The sequence below is a fragment of the Lampetra fluviatilis genome, chromosome 1 (genome assembly GCF_964198595.1).
Source record: "Lampetra fluviatilis chromosome 1, kcLamFluv1.1, whole genome shotgun sequence".
NCBI classification, from domain to species: Eukaryota; Metazoa; Chordata; class Hyperoartia; order Petromyzontiformes; family Petromyzontidae; genus Lampetra; species Lampetra fluviatilis.
The window spans coordinates 6,659,130-6,676,896 of NC_136275.1; the positions used below are offsets into that span (position 1 = coordinate 6,659,130).

The 17,767-nt window shown below is 41.1% G+C and overlaps 1 protein-coding gene across 1 annotated transcript in view; it reads right to left on the bottom strand.

Annotated features, from left to right (window-relative positions):
- Positions 1 to 1,228: 1,228 nt before the first annotated feature.
- PAXIP1 (PAX interacting protein 1) overlaps positions 1,229 to 17,767 on the bottom strand; it is an 84,794-nt gene continuing 68,255 nt past the window's right edge. Inside the window, exons 17-19 of the mRNA XM_078863469.1 lie at positions 11,082 to 11,216; positions 9,286 to 9,361; positions 1,229 to 1,974 (exon numbers count right to left, since the gene is read on the bottom strand). Coding sequence (XP_078719595.1) covers positions 1,898 to 1,974; positions 9,286 to 9,361; positions 11,082 to 11,216 — 288 coding nt within the window. The 3' untranslated portion in view covers positions 1,229 to 1,897. The remainder of the gene's footprint in view (positions 1,975 to 9,285; positions 9,362 to 11,081; positions 11,217 to 17,767) is intronic.

The window sequence follows — 17,767 nt, forward strand, 5'->3', positions numbered from 1 at the left end:
CTGCACACATTAACATAATCGCAAGCGTTCGCATGCATTACTACGATTATCTCCGTGATTATCATAATTCATGCATATAATTACACACATTAACATAATTTATGCGATTTGCACATTTTTTCATTGTTATTATTTTTATCAAAATTTCATAATCCAACATATACAATCTTATAGTTCAAATTATGCAAGTAATCCATGAGTGAAATAGACAAACTAAAATAAATCAATTCTTAGTATAATCCTTATGTTCACTGGCAAATAAAAACGATATTTCCAGTTTAATTTAGTTTAGCTAAAGATGGGGCAATTTAGCCAAGACTCAGCTTAATTGCTTTGACTGCAAGTAACATTTCCTGGCCTGTTAATTAAAATACGACAAACAGCTTTTCCTGGCAGCAATTTTAATAACCTGGATATGTAGTATTCACTACAATCCAGCTCTACAAATATTTAAATATGAGCATACTTGGAAAAAAAAATCACTGGCTACTCTGTTATCACCAGACAAAAGGCAACAGGGAGACATAACACGTGGGCGGGGAATAAACTGCATCTCACATACAACGGGCCTTTTTTGGAGAATCCTAAAAATGAATACACTGAAAACCCCTCCCCAGCTCAAAATTTGAAGGGCGCGCACAACGCTGTGCAGAAACTTCACGTGGTCTCAGTTTATCACCGAGTTGTACAATAACCACTGTAGCATTCAAATGCATATTTCGGAATTGGCTTCTTATTTTCAGTGGTGCATTTTTGTTACCTCTGTTGCTTTTAATATTTATAACATACTAGTATCTACCAACTCTACAGCAGCATCTACGACCCTACAGTAGCATCTACCGACTCTACAGTAGCATCTACCGACTCTACAGTAGCATCTACCGACTCTACAGTAGCATCTACCGACTCTACAGTAGCATCTACCGACTCTACAGTACTATCTACCGACTCTACAGTACTATCTACTGACTCTACAGTAGCATCTACTGACTGTATAGTAGTAACTGCACACATTGCGGTGGGGAGGAAAAGAGGACATCACACTGTTCAGGATTTACCTCAGTGGTGTGCTTTTTTTGCCTTTTTAACTCGAAGAACTTCTCTCCCGTCGCAGCTCAGCGAGCTCGTGTGCGCTGCTAGGGCCAACCGCGAGTCAGCATTCCGCGTTTGCCCAGATGCGTGCTTTGGTGCCGCGATCAGCGTAAATTATAATAAAGTGTGATTTTATTCGTTTACATTTGACGGAGGGAAAAAACAAATAGCGAGTTTCCGTTTGAGGCTTAGTTTGTTTTAACTGTGTACTTTGTTGAAACGTAAACCCAACAGTTTGTCAGTTAAAAGTGACACACGTCCACACACACAGACAAAAAAATACTTTTATAGGTAAGATAAAAAGCTAAACAAAAATAAGCTGCCAATGGGATAAATTTGGCCTAGATGGAAATAATGTTTGTTGTTATTAAGAAATCTTATATACAGGGGCACCCCAGCCCTGCTGAATTAGCCCAGTATTGAGAACACACTTTAGTTGAAAATGGCGACTCGCAGTGACATGCACATAAATCGTCAGTGATTCAATAATTCCTTGCAGCTGATAGTGTTGTCGTCTCTCAGTAACATTCACGTGTGCATGACAGTTGTCTCAAAGCACTCAGTGCTTGTGCAAGCACTGATAGAAGATGGGGAAAACTGAATAAAGATTGCACGAAATATAATTAATATTTTAAGCTTCTCTATTCATATGGTTATTCCACCGTTGCCATTTGTTAGAATAAAGCAAATATGACAGTAGAGTAGTGAATATTTTAACATTAAACTCTGTTTAAACCGCACATTTAGTATACAATAATCAAGGCACCTTTGCGACAACAAAACATGTTTTACACAAGCACCGTTTTCATTGCAAAGGATATGACTCATAGTCGAGGGTCTGTGTCAATGCTCCCGTCAGGACAAATTCCGCATTGTGCACTTCTGTCGAAAGAGGGAGGGGGGGGGTACAGAGCAGGGAATAGACGAGCAGAAATAGCATATTGATTACAACTGCCCTGACATGCAAATACAAGAGCAATTAATTAATTTCAGCTTATATAATCCACGAAGTGTATTTGAACATTGCTCTATGACATTCAATATTGATGACCAAAGTGAAATATATTAAACAATGCACGAGCTCATTGCACGCCCCAAACATGTGTCAGGATTTTTTTTTTACCCCAGAACAATTAACAAAATGTTCATCATGGAATATACCTTCATGTCGATGGCTGGGTAAATGACCTGATGTATTTACATGAGCCAGGTTAATATCTGGTAAACCAAAATTCTAAGTTCGTGTTTTCGTCAAATGCAAACAAAGTAACAATTGCAACATATGATTGATTGATGATTATTTTATTTCTAACTACGTGACTTTACCGAAGGAACCAAAGAGTATGGATTCCTGCAGTCACGAAAGCTTCAAATCAAGATTGCAACATATGACTCCATAATACAGGTTTTTTGGGTTAGATCGTGTAAATATATAAATGTGTCGTTAAACCCATCACCACCAACACAGCCAATTAGTAAGGTTTGTCACGTAAACAGAACATGCCAATTCGTTACTAGTATAGCACACCAGTGTGTTGGAGACAAAAGCCACAACATTTATAATCTGAATATAACGTTTCGCCAGTAATAACAACTAGCTTCATCAGGTTATAGCCAGATTTGTGGAGAAGTCCTCCTGTTATGACTCATAGGATCCCGACCCTGGCACCTGTATATTCGGAGTTTGCATGTTCTCCCCGTGGTCGATTGGATTTTTTTTCTCTCCATGTCTTCCGGTTTTTCCCTCCACATTTAGAGACATGGGTTTAGATGATTTCCTACAATAAATTTCCACGTGATAAGCCACTTCGTTGAGCTATCATTTTTGGCCAGGTCGCTTCTGCCATAAAAACTAATAGCTCAGTAGGCTTTACCTGGTAAGACAAACATTTTTAGTTTTTCGATTTAAAGCTTTCGTGACTGCAGGGATTCATCTTCTTGGTTCTTTCTGTAAAGTCACGTAGAAGGGAAGTAATAAAATAATAAAAATAAAACATAATAAAACAATTCTCACGACGTTTCGGCCACAACGCAAGCAGCCGTCATTAGGTGAAAAACAGGTCTGTCGAAGCGACAGCGTCTGAATGAAACAGCACACGTGCTTGGAGCATATATATAAGCTGGGTTGGAAGGGGGGAAAAGAGCGCCTTGACAAAAGAATATGCATATCCCTATCCCCTCCCTTTGATGCTGCTAATCCTGCATAATGCACGGGCATAAGTAGAACTATTCACATACCTGCATTTCCCATATCCCCTCCCTTTGATGCTGCTAATCCTGCATAATGCATGGGCATAAGTAGTACTATTCACATACCTGCATTTCCCATATCCCCTCCCTTTGATGTTGCTAATCCTGCATAATGCACGGGCATAAGTAGTACTAATCACATACCTGCATTTCCCATATCCCTTCCCTTTGATGCTAATCCTGCATAATGCACGGGCATGAGTAGTACTAATCACATACCTGGATTTCCCATAAATATGCTAAATGCCTCTTGATATGCATATTCTTTTGTCAAGGCGCTCTTTCCCCCCCTTCCAACCCAGCTTATATATATATGCTCCAAGCACGTGTGCTGTTTCATTCAGACGCTGTCGCTTCGACAGACCTGGTTTTCACCTGAGGACGGCTGCTTGCGTTGTGGCCGAAACGTCGTGAGAATTGTTTTATTTTTATTATTTTATTACTTCCCTTCTACGTGACTTTACCGAAAGAACCAATAAGAAGATTTTTAGTTTTATTTGTATACATTTTAAAGTTATTTATCTACATGTCCTATACTTTGCACTCCTATAGTGTTTTTGTATTGTTTCTTGTTGTAAAATTCTGACCTACCCCGACTGGACATCTGTGAAAAAGACCTATATTGCTCATCGGATTCCTCCAGTATAAATAAATATTCTGAGTCTGATTCTGATCTCAATAAAAATATATCCGAATTAGCTACTTAGAATATTTTGCTGCGCTCAAATCCTGGATCGTGATTTATTGTCTATTATCCAAGTGATGTTCGATAAAAAATGACTTTACTGGAAGTCCACAACGGTCACCCGATGGATAAACTGCCCCCCACCATGGGAACGATGAACTTACAAAACTCGCTCGGGGTTACCGCGTGCAAGGAGTGAGGTCCCCTCTTTTTTAAGAGAAGGAACATTTAATTGGACAAAAAGCTCTATGCAAGTTGTCATTCTTTACTATCCCTTGCAGTTGCAAACCAAATTCCTTGTTTTCATCGCCCTGATTTGGTATTCATGCACGCTCCGGCTCCCAAATGCTATTCTCCCTATATAAGCGATAATCTATGCTCACAACAATTTTCCTTAGCTTATAGCTCTTATTTTGTCTGACTGATTGCCTTCTAGGAATTATGGCCTCTGCTTAGCATCTGTGATTAAATACATCATGCCAGAGTCAACTTGTGTTTTATAACACCAGAGTGATTTTCCTGTTGTGAATTACCACATATAGTTTAGATGTGAAACACGGCAGAACCAATACCTCTGCCGTGGCTGACCATTGTTATAACGCTGTGGGCTCGCATGATAGTCTTTTCCGAGATCAAGGTACTCTGCAAACCTTCGGGCTACTGTCAAAGGTTTGTTCATGAAGCCATCCAGATATATAAACATAGACTTAACTTCAACCGAGAAGATGGATACAAATTGAGCAATCATTGGAAGGATGTTATTAACCAGGTAAAGCCTTAACTGTTGTGGTTGTTTCCATCATACCTGCCGGTTACTAGTCTATTTTTCCAAGTCTCTTTCCACCCGTGTCCCCAGCTTTCCACTTCTAGCCTTGCCTACTTCCCCCCCCTCCAGCCTCACTTCCTCTCCCCCTAGCGCTCGCGCAACCCACCTCCTACCCTCCCCCCTTGCTCCTCCCCCCTTTCTTACCTATATAACCTCTTGCCACGGCAACTCTCTCGCCCACTTCAGCATTGTATCTTGCTGTGGTGTTCCCACCTGATGAGGATTGCTTGTGTTGCGATCGAAACGTCGTGATTTGTTTCATTTTATATTATTTTATTTCTACCTACGTGACTTTACCGAAAGAACCAAAGAGTAACTTAATTCTACTTTAACATTCTATAAAAACATGCAGTGAAATGTGACATTCACCACTGTACACAAGAGTCACATGTTGTATGAGAGTGTAAGGCTTCTGCAATGATAGTTGCATTCAATATTGACTGTTAATATTTACTCTGTCAATATTGAATGATTAAACCCATATACAAAGAGCTTCCCTTTGTAAATGAGATGCACACATTATTTGGTTTTCCTGTAGATAGCGCAACTTTAGCGAGTGTAAATGAACTATAAGACAGATTTTCCTATCATGCAGGCAATGCACATTTCATTGAAAACAATTGTCTTTACATGGAACAAGTCTGACAATATACATGCCATCCACAGATAGCATGTTTCCACTCTACTTCAAATAAATGGATTTTTTTTATTAACGAACTGGAGGAAGATAATCTAGCTCCCCAATCCATGTTGTACTACATTATTACATAGAACAGTTAGGAGATCAATAATGGGGCAATTAATCACAGTAGGTAAAGCAAAGGGGCACACTATATCTGCCTCTGTACTGGTCATTATGTCAGCAAACAGGACATTAATCCTGAGAGATTTCCATAAGTTTTTTTCTCAATCTCTCGTATGCTCATTTACAAAAATGTAACCACTACCTCCTGTTGACTGACAAACCACATTCAGTGGACCCAATTCCAAGGGATAAAATAGTCCCTGCAAACAAATGTGTTAGCATATGAACACTCATGAAACGAGTCCAATATCTTCAAAAAGAGTCTGAACAATCTTTGATTTAAAAGAGTTCATAACAAAAAAACTGTTTTTGAGACAACATATATCAACTTATCGTTACATCATCTATACTGTATATATAAAAGTTAATCGTCTTGTGCATCTGTGCGTGAGTGTGTGTCACACGGTACTCGTCTCCAAAATGTAACGTTGTTTCTTTCCGGCTTGTGGGTTGGACAAACTACATTTTAAATCGGGGATTGGCAGAAAGTGCCTGTTTTATTCACCGTGGTCTTTTGGAGCCCAGCGATTGGTCAATGTACAATTTTATTCGACATGTCTCCATTTTATCACGTACTGCATCTGTACCGTGTTGTAGGAAAGGGTGTATGAGTATGCGCAATGATGATACATCGGTGCTTTGTTGCACAACATTAATGTGACTTTTCCTTGACGACAAACACTTATTATTTTCTCAAAATACCCTCACCATTTACTGTATACAGCTCAGATATAGCACATGGTGAGGGTAAGTAACCACATTACACACGTGTACTATTTCTGAGCTGTACAGTAGATAGTGTGATGTGTAATGTTAGGTGGGGCAATTATGCTCTTAGAATTCTGGACTTCATCCACTCAACTGCACGTAGTGGCCATTGTCCACGAAAACACCGGCTAAGTGTTTAGGACGTAGGGAAAATATAACTTTAAAGCGTAACTACAGGACATAGTGTTAGGTGTTATGTTGTTGACTCAGCAAAATAGATCACACAGGGCTAGTGTACAGGTAACATCTAATGTCGTGTGTGATGGGACTGTGATTGTGTACTCACACCTTTTATTACTGCGGCCACATGGTGCATGCGATAGAACGGTGCGTATGACACAAACTGAAAATATTGGACATTGCAGATTGGCCTGTTTGACCAGATAATTTTACTTAATCTTCCATATCACAGCGAAGCAAGTACATGAGTACACCCAATTTATATTGGGATTGCAAATTCATTATTCAAATATATTAAATATGAACTGTTTATAAATATAATATTCAACCGTCCGTGACAGTTTTTGATGTCTGTATATATATAATCCGTTCTTTGGTTCTTTTCGGTTAAGTCACGTCTAAAAATAAAATAATAAATCAAAATAAAACAACACATTACGACGTTTCGATTGCAACACAAGCAATCATCATCAGGTATAAAAGAAATAGCAACAAAAATCTAACTAGAAAACTATAGACCGACATACAAGCAGACAGACATCACAACGGCACACATAGAGAGGAGTATACAGGCACACGAAAATTAAATAACCTAGTAAAATATTGAAATGTGATGTAATACAACACAGAGAGTCGGTTAACACACAATTAACGCATGGCCTGGTTGACTACGTGTTTCAAAATTTGCTAAGTTAGAATTTTAAGTGTGAGCAACAAATATCTAACTAGAAAACTATAGACAGACATACAAGCAGACAGACATCACAACGGCACACAGAGAGAGGACACAAATCGGCTGTGTGAGCAACAAAAATCTAACTAGAAAACTATAGACAGACATACAAGCAGACAGACATCACAACGGCACACAGAGAGAGGACACACATCGGCACAAAGAGATGGTCGTTTCTGTGACGGTCCCTTAAATATAGAGAGGAGGGGGAGGGGACGAGGGGAGGGAGAGGGCGGGGAGATCAATGGGTGCACGCCAACGTACTCCTATTGTAAGTGAGATGATAGACGCGGCACGGGAGGCAAACCTGAAAATTAAGACAAACGCGGCACGGGAGGCAAGCCTGAAAATTAGGAGACAAGCACACGAAAATTAAATAACCTAGTAAATTATCGAAATGTGATGTAATACAACACAGAAAGTCGGTTAACACACAATTAACGCATAGCCTGGTTTATTACATGTTTCAAAATTTGCTAAGTTAGAATTTTAAGTGTGAAATTTCAAGGAGAGGACACAGGCAGAGAGAACAAATAGCCAGAAAGAAAAAAGGATAAGTTTAAAACTTCCCCGTAGAAGTGGTTATGTCTGCTTGTATGTCTGTCTATAGTTTTCTAGTTAGATTTTTGTTGCTCACACAGCCGATTTGTGTCCTCTCTCTGTGTGCCGTTGTGATGTCTGTCTGCTTGTATGTTTGTCTATAGTTTTCTAGTTAGATATTTGTTGCTCACACTTAAAATTCTAACTTAGCAAATTTTGAAACACGTAGTCAACCAGGCCATGCGTTAATTGTGTGTTAACCGACTCTCTGTGTTGTATTACATCACATTTCAATATTTTACTAGGTTATTTAATTTTCGTGTGCCTGTATACTCCTCTCTATGTGTGCCGTTGTGATGTCTGTCTGCTTGTATGTCGGTCTATAGTTTTCTAGTTAGATTTTTGTTGCTATTTCTTTTATACCTGATGATGATTGCTTGTGTTGCAATCGAAACGTCGTAATGTGTTGTTTTATTTTGATTTATTATTTTATTTTTAGACGTGACTTAACCGAAAAGAACCAAAGAATAATTCCTGCAGTCACGAAAGCTCCCAAATTAAGATTATATAATCCGTGTTGAATGGGGGACCAGGCCTCATGCTTCCAACCACCAATGGTGCTCAGGGTATGGGTTTTATAGTTCTCATGCCCTGCTGTGCGATGGCAACCCCTAAGCTGTGCTCAGTATGCCCTGGAGTATTTCACTTTTCCAAGGCCCCCGCCACGTTTTCTGTGTGCTGTATATGCTTGGTTATTATGTTTTTTATGATTTTTATGTTTCATTGGTTTGTTTTATTGTAGTTTCGGTTATATATGTGTGGATTGTTGTGTGCAGACCGGGGATGCGTGCGAGCTTGCGTGGCAGACCACAAAACCCGGTTTGGGCCTTGCGGAAACCCCATTCGGGAAAGGTAGAGAGTAGTGGGGGGGGGGGGTTTCAGCCTTCTGCCTCTATAAACCTCAGTCACCTCCTCGATGAACCGGTCCTACGGAGGACAAGACTACAACATATCAGGCCTGGAGGAAGGATATACTCGTCCGCGATCCCTGATTGTTATATAACAGTTACATCGCAGAGAAACATCTCTTAGGAATCCGGGATATCTAATATGCCGTATTAATACTAAGAGCCATCGCCTTTGTCTGGGACCGTGTGTAGACATGGTTCTCATTCAAATGCAGATTGCACTCTACCTATTCAGCTCACCTCCAGCCTGTATAAATTAGCTCTTTTGTTCATGTTAGAACTGATGTATTCTTTTATAGTGTGGCGTGACTGTATACTTAGACTTTTTTCTGTCTACCGTTTTGTTTTGAATATACTGTATATTTGAATATATATCGGTCTGTGTAATGCCCCCCCCCCAGCTAGTTTATATTATTTCCGCTCTTAATGTGCACTTACCAATGCCACGGACCAAATATTCACGACACAGGTGTAGGTCATTTTCACAGGATATGATGATGATCTCTGGCAAGTTCTGGCAGAGACACAAAGACAATTAAGAGTTACATTCTAAGACAAGTACACAAACTTCACTTACATACTTTGTCATTCAAAGCCAGGTCAAAGTAGATCTATGCAACCAGAATGGGGAAGGCATACATCTCAGCTGGGGGAAAGGAGCATAATAACACGACAGGGCAAATGTCTCCACAGCATGACCACAGTTGACGCCCAACAAATTGTACATATTTTATTGAAACTGTGAAGAATAAAAAACTGAGTCGACCCCCAGCCAGGATTTGGGCTTGTGACCAAGTGTAGTTAGCGACTTCCGAGACACGTCGAGTAGAATGCTTCTTGTTTATTAAGAGCATACGGGGCGATACATTACATAATGCAGCTACACATAGGCGATCCTAACACATAGCCCATCTCCGGCATACGCTCCGCTAGCTGTCCGACTAGCGCAGCGACGGAGAGGGTCTTGCAGCCACGTGGTTGGAGACGAAGAGATGACAATGAGCAGCGACGCAGCCAGGACCCACAACAGCACCCGAACCTCTGGTTCGGCCCCCCTTATATGCGCCCCGGCGCGGCCAAGCTCCGCCTCTGGCCACGCCCCCTTCCAGAACCTTCGAGTAGGTTCCCGGAGCCTCTGGACTAACTCCACCTTTCACCTTTACTCCAGATACGCCTCCCTTATAATAAGGCATTATGTAATACCCCTATAACCGCAATTACCTATTCAGGCCGACAGGTGTCACCCTGTCATTACACAACTAGAGAAATACACTAATACCCACTGTAATTATATATTTCAACCCATTATTCTCTCGTACAGTACAATGTTGCATATCCACAGCTCATTGGGGACTAAGGTATTGGCTGATGTTGCCAATCTTCCCAGCGTAAGAAAAAGGTAGAAATGTATGGAAGATGTAAGGCACCCGTGACAGAATGTTTTAAGGTTGTGTAAAAACGTGAGCACGATGCTTATACCAGGATAATTTAACATTCTCTTAATGGGGATTTATTTGGGGCTCAAAAAATTGTCAATGATAGCTGCTGGTAAATGCAAATGGGAAAATAATGACATTTCACTGTAAACAAAGTGTACTTGCAAAACCGTGTGCATGCTTCTGCTCCTACATATATCCATAAACCTTAATAAGTGTGGACTCAATGCAACCAGACTGACTGTGGATAAATTACAGGCCATTCAAAATTGTCTGAAGACGAGTCCTTTCAAGCGTTCAAATGACTTTGTGAGAAGGCAATGTACTATTTACAGTGGTGGTGGCATGCCTTAATCCAGCAAGGTGGAGGTGAGGGTTGGTGGATCGCACAAATGTTGGGAAACTTCCTTGCCATTGGCGTCGAGGTGCCATACCCTAGCTCGCCAATATGGCAATACAGCAGGTGGACTAATCTCCATCCGTTTCCATCTGTATGGGGATAGTGTTGCCCCCTCGCACTTGCAGGTTTTCTTCAGGTGCTCTGGCTTCCTCTCACTTGAATAAACACTCATCAATTGGCTGGTAACATCGTTTTTTTTAGGACCCTCCTAAAAAAAAGAATCCTATGACTCAGTGTGACTTTCCTGCATAAATAAGTAAACTATCGTTATTATTACACAGTCATTGATGCCCAGGCGTGAGACCAACCACTCCCTCCCCATGGACTGGAACCCAGAATCCCGGAGGTGCTGGCTCGGTGCTGTGACAGGGAGTGCCGCCCCCATCCCCACCCCTCACCTTGTTATTGCGGTGCTCAGCGAGGCGCTGCAAGCCTGGCTGCTTCGTTAACACTCGCCCCCCCGCACACTCAATGATGGAGCGCATGGTGGCCAGGCTCGGGCACATTCCGGGTGTCAGGTAGAAGAACAGACCCTGCGTCACAAGGACACATAGCAGCAAAAGTGGTTCATTTAAAAGTTTGAAGTTCATGACAATAAGTTGGCACTCTTACCTAAAACTAAAAAAAGAGTCATCTGTACATTTATTGATTTAAGTTTTAAAAGTACCGTCATGTCTTTCACTGTTGGGCATTCGATAGTATTATTTATAGTCACCTCACATTAACCCAAGTCACGAACAATGTCATTTTCCTGTATTATGTATTAAAAAAATAAAAACTTTAAAATGTTGATAAAATAGCAATATAAAGCACAAAGATGAAGCACTACATGCTAGGTAATGGTGATCTCGTGATATACTAACACGGAGTAAAAATATGGGATGACCCTTGCCTATGAGTTTCCAGCAAATACAAGCTTCATTCCTATTCAAATAAAATCTGACATTTGCAAAATCTCTTGCCGGTTTAATTTGTTCAACATTCGCAAAAATCCGACAGCTTATTTATACCTCTGCTGAAAAACTCCTCATCCATTCCCTTATCCATACTTGTCTGGACTACTGCAACTCTCTTATGCTCAGTCTGCCCATTTATTCTTTTGACCTCTTTTAAACAAATCCAAAACAACTCTGCTCGGATCATATTCAACCTTCCCTATAATTCCCATACCTCGAGACCCTCCTCGCGCAACTGCACTTGCTCCCTGTACTACCGTTGCCTGTTCAAATTCCTCACAATGGTCTACAAATCCCTTCATGGTCGTGCCCCATCATATCTTGCCATGGTTGTATCTTTCTACGTGCCTTCTCTTGCTGTCTCTCTCTGCTCCTCCTCCGACTTGCGCTCAATCACGCTTTCGCTTTTTCTCTTCTTGCCCCTCTTCACTGGAACAAACTTTTTTTTTGCTTTCTATCTGCGTGACTTTACTGAAAGAACCATAGAATACGGTAGGCCTCGGCAAGGTAAGGTAAAAGTTAAAAACAACGAGCCTACCTTTACCCTACCTTTTACCTTACCACAATACAATCACTCTACCCTACCTTTTACCCTTCAGCAGGTAAGGTAAAAGGTAAAAAGCAACGAGCTTACCTTTACCCTACCTTTACCCTTACCCCATACAAATTACCCGATTACAGGGTAATTACTAGGGAACTATCACAAATGAACAAGGTTTATAACGGTAAATGCTAGGTAGAGCGCTTAAATCATATGGAATACTCTCGATTATTCCAATTTTACACGCTTTCTTTTAACTCACTCTGTCGTTTTGTAGTTATTGTTGTTGTATCCTTAAATCTTGAAACTCAATTTTTACCCACTTCCTAATGTGGTATCGACTGCAAACTTGGTATACTTAGGTCATACTGATGACAATACTATATTCTATCATAAAAAAATCGATATCTTTTTAAACAATGTAGGCCACGAATGAATAAGTGTAAATTAATTGTAATTGCATCTCTCATATTTGTAAATTCCACAACCTTAAATTTAAAATGTACATAAACATTTCAAAATGTAGTACTAACGGGAAGTACCCGGCGTTGCCCGAGGGAATTTAAAAAAGAAAAAAACTTCTCAAAACTTAAAAACATAACATATACAAATGAAAATAAAACTTTGATCATTACCTAATTCATTAAAATAAAACCCAACGAGCGGTGGAAATAAAAACTTACGCTCGTGCGCCAATATTCGATTCTTTAAATCGAGCAAAGGAATCGAAGGTTGTAGTTTTCTTTAGAATCGGCCGCTTCCCATTTAATCGCTACCACAAACGCTCACCACATATCGATTCTCGCCCATCCTGTATGTGGGTTGCCACCACACGCTTCATAGTCACCCCCCCCCTCCCAAAATACAAAAGTCTATTTTTATACGTTTTACATTGTGTACAGTATGGGAGCTAGCCATATGGGAAATTAAAAGTTTGCAGCCTAGTATATAATATCCATTATTCCCCCCCCCCAGCCGTGCATTTGTGCGGGATACAGGGCCTACGCGTAGGGGTAGGGTTTGGGGGGGGGGATGCGTGACGTTAGCACAGACATGGGCAAACTACGGCCTGCTTTTTAATCCGGCCCGCCGAACTTGTCCAACCCGATTTGGTCGTGACTCGAACCTAATTTCCCCACTGGATTGTATGTTAATACAATTAATCCGTTCCAGACTCCTACGAACTGTATATAAATATTGTTTTTTTAAAGATTATTAAGCACAAAAATAGTTAATTACGCCATAGAATTCAGTGTAATAGTAAACTAAATGTAACAACATTGAATAACACTGAGATAACCTTGAATAACAGAGAAAACTAACATTGCCACATCAAGGTTTAGAATCGTTCAACAAGATGATTGTTTCGTCTGCTACATCAGTCGGTCGATTCTGAGAGAGAATATTCGTATGAGCAATTCATGTTTCTATTGAAAGTAAGTTAACAGTAATATTTGGGTACAGTATTGTTTTTGGAAGCATTCACCGTAATATCGTATCAACGTTTACTTCACCGCATCATCGTATGAATGATGCGAGAAGAGATTAACGGGTTCTTATGTTAGCGATTTACGTACTCGGCGCTTTCGCTCTCTAAATTACGGCTTGAAAGAAGGGGAGGGGTATGACTAAACTCGCAAAATTAATATCTTACTAGGAATTTTATATAACAAAAGTTATATACATAACTGTTACGCTTTGTGTAATTCAACAAAACAAACAACACTTAACTCCGAGTTCTCTCCAAATTTCACGAGTCCGTTCTAGACCCCACAGTTTTTTAAAAGAGTTTTAGGCACAGAACACATAATTAAAGTAAAAAAAAATCATTAATTATACAAACTTTTCAATAATTTCCTTCTTGACTTCGATTTTAATTTTCTTTAAAACCTTCTTCTCACCAATATTACCACTCATTACCACTTTCTCCGAAGGCAAGTTTGTAAAAGAATGCATGGTACAGACAGCAGACATCTTGTGTCCGGAGATCAAAAGCAAATTTCAAAAAGTCAGCTTATCACGCAGGACTGTGACTCGCCGTGTGGAACTGATTGATAAAAACAGGACCCTGCGGGGTGGGCTGGTAGGAACGAATAACCAAAGAATATAAACATAATGTATTATTACACTTGTTAAGCCAGGAAAGCCCCACTGAGTCAAAAGGTTTTTGTAGGGTCCTGCCAAGTGTTTGCAGTAGGGGTCGATGTTGATACACGGACGGACAGGCGGACGATATAATCTATTGGTGGTCTGGTCCACTTCGTTCCTACCAGTAAAATATAGCCAGTCAATTAAACAAAAAGTCTGATTCCTTTGAATTATATTCACTAGCACTGGATGAAAGTACGGACGTAAAATACACTGCTCAGCTCATTTTTGTCCGAGGCATTGACAGTTTTGCAATAACAGAGGAGGTTTTGACCATAGAGTCCCTGAAAGGAACAACGCGGGGAGAGGACTTGTATAACCAGGTATCTCTGCTGTCATCGAAAGAATGACGCTACCTCGGAGTAAACTTGTCAATGTCACAACGGATGGATCGACAAATTTAACTGGAAAAAATGTTGGGCTGCTGAAAAGAATCCAGGATAAAGTGAAAGAGGAAAACCCTGTCCAGGATCTTATTTTCCTTCACTGCATCATCCAACAGGAATCCCTGTGTAAGTCTGTATTGCAGCTTAATCGTGTCGTGAATCCAGTCGTAAAACTTGTGAACTTTATACGAGCAAGGAGACTTCAGCACCGTCAGTTTATTTACCTTCCTGGAGGATACTGATGCGGATCATCAGGACTTGCTGTACCACTCTCGTGTCCGCTGGTTAAGTTTGGGGAAAGTGTTACAACGAGTGTGGGAGCTGAAAGAAGATATCATCACATTTTTGGAGTTGATGGGGAAATCTGACGAATTCCCTGAGTTAAGCGACAAGAACTGGCTTAGTGACTTTGCGTTTACTGTGGACATATTTTCACACATGAATGAGCTGAATGTGAAACTGCAGGGGAAAGATCAGTTTGTTCATGACATGTACAAACATGTGAAAGCCTTCAAATCCAGCTCACTTTGTTCTCCGGACAAATTGCGAACAAATCTTTTGCTCATTTCCCCACACTTGCCATGCAGGAAGAGGCACCGCGAAACGCAAAAAAATACAGGTTCTCTGATTTCGAAAACATTGAACAGTCACTTCAGCTGGTCTCCTGTCCCCTGTCACAAGACCCTGAAACAGCACCACAGGAGCTGCAGTTGGAACTGATAGATCTTCAGTCTGACTCCGTCTTAAAGGAGAAGTTCAACTCTGTTAAACTGAATGACTTTAATGCTTCACTTAACAGAGCCACGTTTCCAAACCTCCGGAGGACTGCACAGAAGATACTGACTTTGTTTGGCTTGACTTATGTTTGTGAGCAGACATTCAGCATCATGAACGCCAACAAAGCCCGTCACAGATCAAAGTTAACGGATCAGCACCTCAGATCTATCCTGAGAATTGCCACAACCAAAATAACTCCAGACTTGGATGCACTGGCAAAAATGGGAGATCAACAACACTATTCCCACTGAAACTGAAAGTGATGATGTGTTGCTGCAGCGAGGTTGAAGCCAAATCTCCGCAACACAGCCTGCGTGGCTGCTCTAACCTGTTAATGTAGATAATAAAGAAGTTCAAGTGAGGTAATTGGTTTGGCGCAGGGCTCAGATGTTTTCATGATGTTTGATCAGTCACGTTACAACATGTTTTTGTATTGTTCATGTTCGTGAAATTTGTTAAATTGCCTTGCAAATAAACGCTTTGCTACCTGTTAAAGGCCAAATCCTTTCATGTAATGATTTTTACGTGTCATTTATATTAGTTCACACAAACACTCCATCCACCTGTTCCTAGCCCGGCCCCTCTGTCAAATTTTAGAACCCATTGTGGCCTGCGAGTCAAAAAGTTTGCCCACCCCTGCGTTAGCAGGCATACTGCGTAACGCTGCCGCATGCGGGTGACATGACAGAGGTGTGACGTCACTGCTCACCTGCGTGCAAAATATATCCATTATTGCACACCCCCCCCCCCCAAAATATATATATAAAAGTCTATTTTTATACTCTTTGCATTGTGTAGTCTGGAAAGTACTGACATGCCAAATTTCAAGTTTGTTGCATGTCGGGAAGTACGCTAAACATTTCGAACAGACACACATATTCACAAATTTCCATTTTATATCTATAAGACTAGCACCACAGAAAAAAATCACTCCCAAGGAGGTCGTGTGGTCAATGGAATGTGTAAAAAATACCTTTGTTTTTTTACGTGGAGCAACAGATATGGGAAAGAGGTGCATGTATATATATATTTTAAAGACGATACGGCAATGTAGGCTACTCCAGAATCAGTATGAATTGCAGTATATTGTACTAAATAGACATTTATTCCCCACTCCGAGCGTCATAATGCAATTCTGCAGATTTCACTTGGCTATTTTTTTTTCAACCATAGCATGCGTTGGCAGCTCTGCTAGCCCTTTATTATATAAGTGAAGGCTGTTTTTTTACATATTATAACAGTTAACCGAAGAGATGCAAACACCCCATTATTATTGTACTTATGGGTTTTGTGGAAATGTCTTGCTGTTAAATCGCAGACCGTAGCACATACACTAAACAACTCATCTTAACCACGGTAATGTGAAGTACCCATATCGCGGATACTATTTTAATATAATCCATGGGGTAAAAACGCAGATAACCGTGGATAATAGGATGAATAGGGCTGCCGACCCCACAGTTTTGATGGATAGGAATAGCGTTTAATAGGGCCGTGGATAAAGTTGGTTCAGAGGTCAGAGTAGTGAGCTGGCACTGCTGAGCTCCTGGGTCCAAATCCAGGGAGTTTGTCTGTGTATAAACCAGGTCCTCGAGTGTTGGGGTTGATAGTTTCATTCCAGTCATCAATGTGCAGTGACATAGAATCGGTCACTTAGCAGCATATCGCTTCTTGCTGGCAGGGAAGGGGATCTGCAGTTACAGCAGCCCTGACTGACAGCAGGTGATGTGATAGACCAGAGAGAGGGATGTAGGGGAAAGGTTACAGATGGGGCATGTGGGGGAGGCCCGGGAACCCGCTAGTAGTTTCTAGAGAGGGGGCGTGGCCAGGGCGGAGCAAGGCCACGCTGAGAGCATGAAAAGGGGCCCTGAGCAAGAGCTCGGGGCTGTCGTTTGGAGTGGGATCCTGTCATGCTGCTGGAGTCTTCGTCACCTTCTCCGTCTTCACCATCTCGGTGTCGTCAGTCAGGCAGTCTGCCAGCTGTCCTGACAGGGAGCGGTAGTTACTAAGTGTGAACTGTTAAGGCTGATAATAAGGAGTGCCTCCTACTCTTAGTGTCTCTGAGTCAGTCACTACATTTGGTGTCAGAAGTTTTAAAGAATTATTCAGGATGTCCAAGTCGGCCAAGAAGAAGACTCCAACTATTGTGTCCTCGGGTGAAGAGGATGTTATATCTCCAACAGCCCCGGAATTGAGGACCCTGGAGATTGGTCCCGAGGCGCCGATCCCTGTGGTGCAACGTGAGAGGGACGTCGACTCCTCGCTGCCGCAGACCG